At 48.7% G+C, this 7,009-nt stretch overlaps 1 protein-coding gene across 1 annotated transcript; it reads right to left on the reverse strand.

Annotated features, from left to right (window-relative positions):
- Positions 1-5,908: 5,908 nt before the first annotated feature.
- On the reverse strand, positions 5,909-6,760 carry LOC130744290 (uncharacterized). The gene has a single exon (XM_057596477.1). The coding sequence runs from the start codon at positions 6,758-6,760 to the stop codon at positions 5,909-5,911; it is 852 nt and encodes a 283-aa protein (XP_057452460.1).
- Positions 6,761-7,009: the final 249 nt, after the last annotated feature.

The raw sequence follows: 7,009 nt of genomic DNA on the forward strand, positions 1-7,009 counted from the left end.
AAACGGTACAATCCAACAATCATGGCACATATATCAACACATTGAGGAATAACCATTTAGCACTTATCATATAGGGCAAATATCACACATCCTAGATTAACCAGGTAGCACATAGCATGTGAATCAACCTCAACAACAATCAAGCAATAAAAGATTATCAATTGTCAACCGTAGCCTTAGAAAACGTTTTTCCCAGTCAAACACAATCAAGTGCATAAACAGTAAGTCAAGTCGAAATCGTCGACACCTAATTCATTATCTAGTATTCAGTGAGTAGCCCTCACCTGTAGGTTTTCCAGCTTGTTCCTCAACTCTTCCTTCACAATCTTCCTCGTCGAATCCACAAAGTTCCTCAAACGAACCTTAGAGCAAACTCACAGAAATCAATCACAATGAGTCAGAAACTCAGCAAACAATAAGTACTAGGGTTTCACGAAACATTATAAACTCCGAAGTACGACAATCTAACGCGTTAAGACAAGTTTTCGAAAAACGAAATCCCCCCCCTTGATGAGGAGCTCTCGGCCACTTTTCATAATTAGGTGGGCCGATTTTTCTTCGATCAAACTTGGTTCCTAGGTTATCATTAGCAGTAACTAAGACGAATCTAAGCTCAGAAAAATTTTCGGATCAAAAACTGTCGCAGGGGTATTTTGGTCATTATTTTCAGCTCAGAACTTCAAAACTGGATTTTCGAAAAACAAATTGGATGGGGACGTCACCAACGACGTTTATGACGACTAATCCTACTAGCACTAAGCTAAGTCGTGAATTTTTAGCGTAAAGAACGAAACTTTACCCAGAAATGGGTTTTTCCAACAGAAATGAATCCCGGCGGCATTTCGGCGACATTCGGCAAAATGTAATCCGCTAAACACGCTCATGGGCATGCGGAGAATAAGTTTAGACAGAGAAATCGAGTTATTTGGATAGTTTTACAAAAAGCTCAAAACTTTGAGCACAGAAAGACATAGAGAAAAGCGATATAATTGACGATCAGAAGTGAGATATGGTATCCCTACCTCGAGGTCTTCAATTAGCAACGAACTGTGCAGCAATCGGGCAAGAAACGGAGAAAATCAAATCCTCCTCCTCTCCTTGGGGTTGCTCGCGGGTTTGGGAAAGAAAATGGGGAAGTTTTGAAAAAAATTTCATTTTCTCGTTATTTATAGGTTTTGGAAATTTGGAAAAATGAAAATTTCGCGATTCCGATTTTTCTTGCATAATCCTCGGAGAATTCTAAGATAGGTTCTAGCGACAGAATTCCAGAACTCAAAACAGGTTTCTTGAAATTAAATCAAACGATCAAAAGTCGGTGTAAATCGATTTTACCCGAAAAACTACTTTTTGCAGTTGATGTCGGATGAGAAAACTTTGTTCTGAAGAAAGATTAGAATCATCGAGAGAAATAGGCGTATGCGTGTGGAATCTTCATTTGAAGCTCTGAATAGAAAAAGTCTTCATCGTCCGTTGATTTTAGGGTTTCTGAATTATCAGGGTTTCGGTTTCGGAAAACTTCCGAGTATTGGAATTTGACGTTCGTACATTCCAGGGTTTCGTATCGAAACGCTTGTTTATAGGCGAATAAGAGAAGTTCTAACATTTCTCTGAAGATTTTTGAAATTAGTTTCCATCGTGTCTTAAAACGTAAATTAGTTATTTTCTAGCGTTTTTGACCTAGGTTTAAGCGAATACTAATCGTGCTATAACCTCTATCGACTTTGATATATTCCTTAGCTTTTTCCTGAACTTTCTCCTTCACAAATTTATTCTGTTCAATAAACGCTTGTTCAGGTTTTCCTTCACGTTACATCAAATTAATCGTGAAAAAGAATTTTATTCGGTTTATTCTAAACTTAAAAACTTGGGTCTCACATCCTCAAATTAAAAAAAAGGAGTTGGATGGTAATGTGGATAGTATCAAGGTCCTGACGGAGGGTTTGGACGGCGCGCTGGCCACGAAAGCTAAACTGAAGGAGGAATTGCGGGCGGTTAGGCCCTTGGCGGGGAAGCTGGAGGTTGAGGAAGCCGACTTGGTGAAGGCCAATAAGCAAATCAGCGAACGGGACAACCGGTTGAAGGCGCTGGAGAAGGAGCTAGAGGACTTGAAGTCCTCGCACCAGAAAGAGCTCGACGAGGCCGCTGCCCTGAAGGGAGAGAATGCCCAGCTGTCGGAAGAGGTCAAGCTGATGTCGTCCGCCAAGGGTGATCTTGAGGGGAAGCTAGCTGACCTGGAAGCCGACAAGAAGAAGCTCGGGGCCAGCTTGTCGAAGATTAACAAGGCTGCCTTCAACAATGCGGTGAGTCAGGTCAAGGTAGTGCACCCGGGGTTGGACCTGGGTATGGTGCATTACAGGAAGGTCGTCTCGGGAGGCAAGATCGGAAGTATGGAAGGCGGTTTTTTCACTCCGTTGTACCCCGTGGAGCAAGCCCCCTGAGTCAAGCTGTTATTCCCGCCTTCCGTTTTTTATTTGTGAAATTTTAGTTAAGTTTTGGCTTTGCATGGATGACTGTAATGGACAATGAATTCTAGTGTTGCTTTTGGTTATCGTTGTAACTTGTTTTCCTGGAATTTTCCTAAGTGTTGAAACTTTGTTAAATGGAAGGTTGTATTCCCGGCTCGATCTTGATGTTATTTTGTTTTAATGGTGTATGACCTTACGAAGTTGTATGCCGTCTTTAATATTGCTTATCCGTACTTAGCGATCGTCGTATCACTCGTCTTTATATAACTCGTTTGTAAAAATTGGATAATGAATTCTCTAAGTTAAGTTGGTCAATCGGCTTTGGGGGCCGATGATCGTATTCGTGCCCGGTGGGACTTTTATGAGTTGTGCTCGGGCCTTGGAGGCCTAGGGTCTCTTATTAGTGCCTCGTGGGTCTTTTATAAGTTTTGCCCGGTGGGTCACCCGTCTTTGGGTGTATTTGAGGTCTTTCGTCGTGTACGGTGGGTCTTTTTGGTGGTCTACCCGCGTTGGGCGATCTTGGAAAACAAAAAACAAGTATTTTGCACAAAAAATATTCTCCTTTCATTCTTGGCACACAACCAGTCACTTGGTTCTGAGATTCTCACAAGAGAGAAATGGGTGAAAACCCTTGATTCTCAAAGCAAATGGTTCATGAAAAAGGAAAAAGCATAAATGATTAAGAGGGGCAGCTGGCTCGTCCCCTTAGTTAGTTGTTGTAACGGTGCAGGTTACCGGCGTTCCAAGTGCGCGGGACCTCTACCTCGTTGAGCGTTTCCAGCTTGTAGGCTCATGTTCCGGTCGTCTCTGTGACCTTGTAAGGCCCTTCCCAGTTAGCTGCTAGCTTTCCGCGTTCCGTAGTTCGAGCACCGATGCTGGCCTTTCGGAGGACTAAATCCCCCACGCTGAAGGAGCGGGGGACGACCTTCTTGTTGTAGCGTACGGCGGCGCTGCTTTACTATCAGCTCCCTGCAGTTAGCTACCGCTCTCCTTTCTTTCAGTAGGTCGAGGTCTTCCCCGATTAGCTGGTTGGTGATTTCGGGATCAAATCCAATCGTGCGAACACTTGGTTCCCGTATCTCTGCCAGAATGACTGCCTCCGTACCGAACATTAGTCGGTAAGGACTCTCACCGGTGGTGGAGTGAGGTGTAGTGCGGTATGCCCACAGGACATGGTGGGGCTGTTCGACCCAGTTCCCTTTGGCCTTGTCAAGTCTTTTTCGGAGGCCTCTTAGCATCACTCGGTTTGCCGACTCAGCATTTCAGCAAAGGAGTCGAGAAGCCCCTCTTGAAGAGGGTTCCGTTGATGATGGTGTACAACGAGGAGCTCCTAGAGACTTCCTGGCATGGGATTTATCGGCTGGCAACCAACCAGTCATGATGTTTTTGATGATCGGAGCCATCCAATCGTCGGCTTGGTCTAACTGCAGAGTTATCTGCCCAATTGCGCGGTCAGGGACGGTTACATATGGCAGGGTTAGAGTACCCTGGATGATCGTCCCGTTCAGACCTGGATTTCCAGTGTTGGCTAGTTTGGCCAGAGTGTCTGCTCTCTCATTCTGCGCCCTTGGTACGTGATGAAATTCCACCTTGTGAAAAGACGTAGACAATTGCTTCAAGTGTGTGAGATACTGCTCGAGGATGGGGTCCTTCGCTTGAGCCTCGTCGTTGGCCTGGGTGACGACTAGAAGGGAGTTGCAGCAAACGAGTATCTCCTTGGCTCCCAGGTCGCGAGCAGTTACAAGTCTGACAATGCACGCTTTGTACTCGGCCTGATTGTTGGTGGCCGGGAAGTCGAAACAGGATGATTGTTCTACGACCATCCCTGTGCTGCTTTGAAGGACGATTCCAGCTCCTCCTCCTTCCTTGTTGCTTGAGCCGTCTACGTGGATCACTCACGAAATTTCTGGAGTGGGGTTCTACATCGTCCGACATTTCCACAAGAAAGTCGGCCAGGACTTGCGCCTTAATCGCGCGCCTGGGCTCATAGTGGATGTCGTGCTCAGAGAGCTCGATGCACCAACTAACCATTCGCCCTGCTAGGTCTGGCTTGTGTAGGACTTGCTTGATCGGTTGGTCGTTCGGACGACTATGCGATGGGCTTGGAAATATCTCCTCAGTCGTCTAGCCGTGGACAAGAGTGTTAGGGCCTCCTTCTCCAACATTTGGTACCTGAGTTCTGCTCCTTTGAGGGAACAGTTGACGAAGTAGACCGGTAGTTGGGTGCCTGACTCCTCTCGTACTAGGACCGAGCTGACTGCTTTCTCCCTCACCAAGGAACAAGGGTTCTCCTGGTTTTGGGCTGGAGAGGATCGAGGGAGACGAGAGGATCTCCTTCAGTTGCGAGGAAGCCTTCTATGAGTCCTTGGTCCACTCAAAATTCGCACCCCTTTTCAGTAGAGTGTAGAGGGGTAGTGCTCCTAGGGCGGCCTTAGGTAGAAACCTGCCGATCGCTACCATTCGACCCGCCAGCTGTTGCACCTCTTTCACTGTGTGCGGGCTCTTCATGCTCATGATGGCCTGATATTTGTCTAGGTTCAATTCGATTCCGCGACCGGTGAGCATATAGCCTTGGAATTTCCCGCTTCTGACTCTGAAGATGCATTTGTCTGGATTGAGGCGCATGTTGTACTTCTTCAACTGCTCGAAGACGACTGCAAGGTCTGCTGAGTGATCTCCACCTTGGGGGGTATTTACAATGATCTCGTCTATGTAGACTTCTACCGACTTTCCCATGAGGTTCCCAAAGATCTTCGTCATCATCCTCTGGTAGGTGGCCACTGCGTTCTTCAAGCCGAAGGGTAACATGGTGTAGCAGAACGTCCCTCGATCGGTTATGAAAGCGGTCTTCTCCTCGTCCTCTCGGTACATGGGTATCTGGTTGTAACCGGAGTACGCATCCATGAGGGAGAGGAACTCATACCCCGCGGAGTTGTCCACCAGGGCATCGATGTTGAGTAGTGGGAAAGGGTCCTTAGGGCAAGCCTTGTTCAGGTCGGTGTAGTTTACGCACATACGTCATTTCTCGTTCGATTTCTTGATTAGGACCATGTTCGAGAGCCAAGTGGTGTACTTGACTTCTCGAATGATCCCTGCATGCAAGAGCTCTGTTGTTTGCTGCTTGATCACCTCCTGATGGGTCCTCCTGCTGCGAAGCCTCCGGCGATGGAGCCTACGCTTAGCTGGTTCATCCCATGGTGCCTTCTGACCTTCTCTCAGCCATGGCGGTCGGGGCTCCTCCTCTGGTCGGGGCTTCTTCTCCGGTCGGGGCTCCTCCTCCGGTTAGGGCTCCTCCCGCTTTGAGGTGCCCGACGGTATCGGTCGTCGGTATGGCGTCTTGGCGGGGTCCGAGCACAGTGCCTTGGTAGAGTGGGTGACCTCCGCGACGTCGGTGGTCGCGGACGAGGGAGGTCTCCAGAGGACAGTGCAACATATTTGGAAAGTCATCCTGCCCTGATCAGCTCTTCCACCTTGTCCTTCAGGTTCAGACACTCGTCGGTGTTGTGGTCGGGGCTATCGTGGAACTCGCAGAACGTCTTGGAGTCTAGCTTGTCTCCCTTAGTGAGCACTGGCAGGGGACTGTCTCTCAGGTTAGTGGACGCTCTCTCCCGCAGTATCCGGGATAATGATGAGTTCAGTGGGGCATAATTATCGTACCTCTTTCTCTTAGGCTTCTTTTCGTCCTGATTCTTCTGACGACTCTCCCGACTTCGGGTCGTGTCGCTGGGCTCCTTCGCTCTCTCCGGGGATTTTTGCTGGTCAGACTGGTTTGAGGCCCTTAAGGCTGCAGCGTCTTCTATGTTGATATACTTCTCTGAGCGGGCATGGAATTCCTCGATGGTCTTTGCTTTCTTACCATCAAGGGATGTGAGGAACAGGCCCGGTTGGAGAGCCTGTCGGACTAGGACTAGTCGGACCTGGGGAAGCTGGTCGGGAATGTCTCTCGCCTCTTTGTTGACCCGGTTGAGGAAAGTCTTCAAGGATTCTTTTGGGCCTTGCTTAATTAAAGCCAATGTTCCCTCCGATTTCGGTATGCTCTTCACCGACGAGTACTGGGAGAGGAAGTTGACCATCACCTCGTCCCAGGTGTGTAGGGAGTCGCGACGGAGGTTCTGGAACCAGTTCATCGGCCCTTTTCCCAAGCTCATCGGGAAACATTGGCAATAGATCGGGTCGCTGGCTCCTGCGTACTGCATGGCTCCCACGAAAAAGTTGATGTGCTCTGTTGGGTCGGAGTCTCCCTCATAGAGCTTCATCTTTGGCCTTGACCAACCCGGTGGAAACGGGAAGGCCATAACGTCTGGCAAGAGAGGCCCCCTATTGGCAGGGGGAGGGCGGTTAGGGTGGCGTTTGTCCTAGTCTGGTCTCGCGTGTGTTCGCGGGTCGGGGAGGTGCTCCTCCGAGGGGAGTGATGCCTCTGATGATGATCCTCCTGGTGATGTGAGGGCGGCGCGGCGGTTCCGGTCCGTCTCCCCCTCGTGGGAGTACTCGGTAGGTTGCCTTGATCGTTCCTCTTGCTCTTCTAGTTGAAGGATGCGGGCCCG

This window comes from Lotus japonicus, chromosome 3, assembly GCF_012489685.1.
Source record: "Lotus japonicus ecotype B-129 chromosome 3, LjGifu_v1.2".
Taxonomy (NCBI): domain Eukaryota; kingdom Viridiplantae; phylum Streptophyta; class Magnoliopsida; order Fabales; family Fabaceae; genus Lotus; species Lotus japonicus.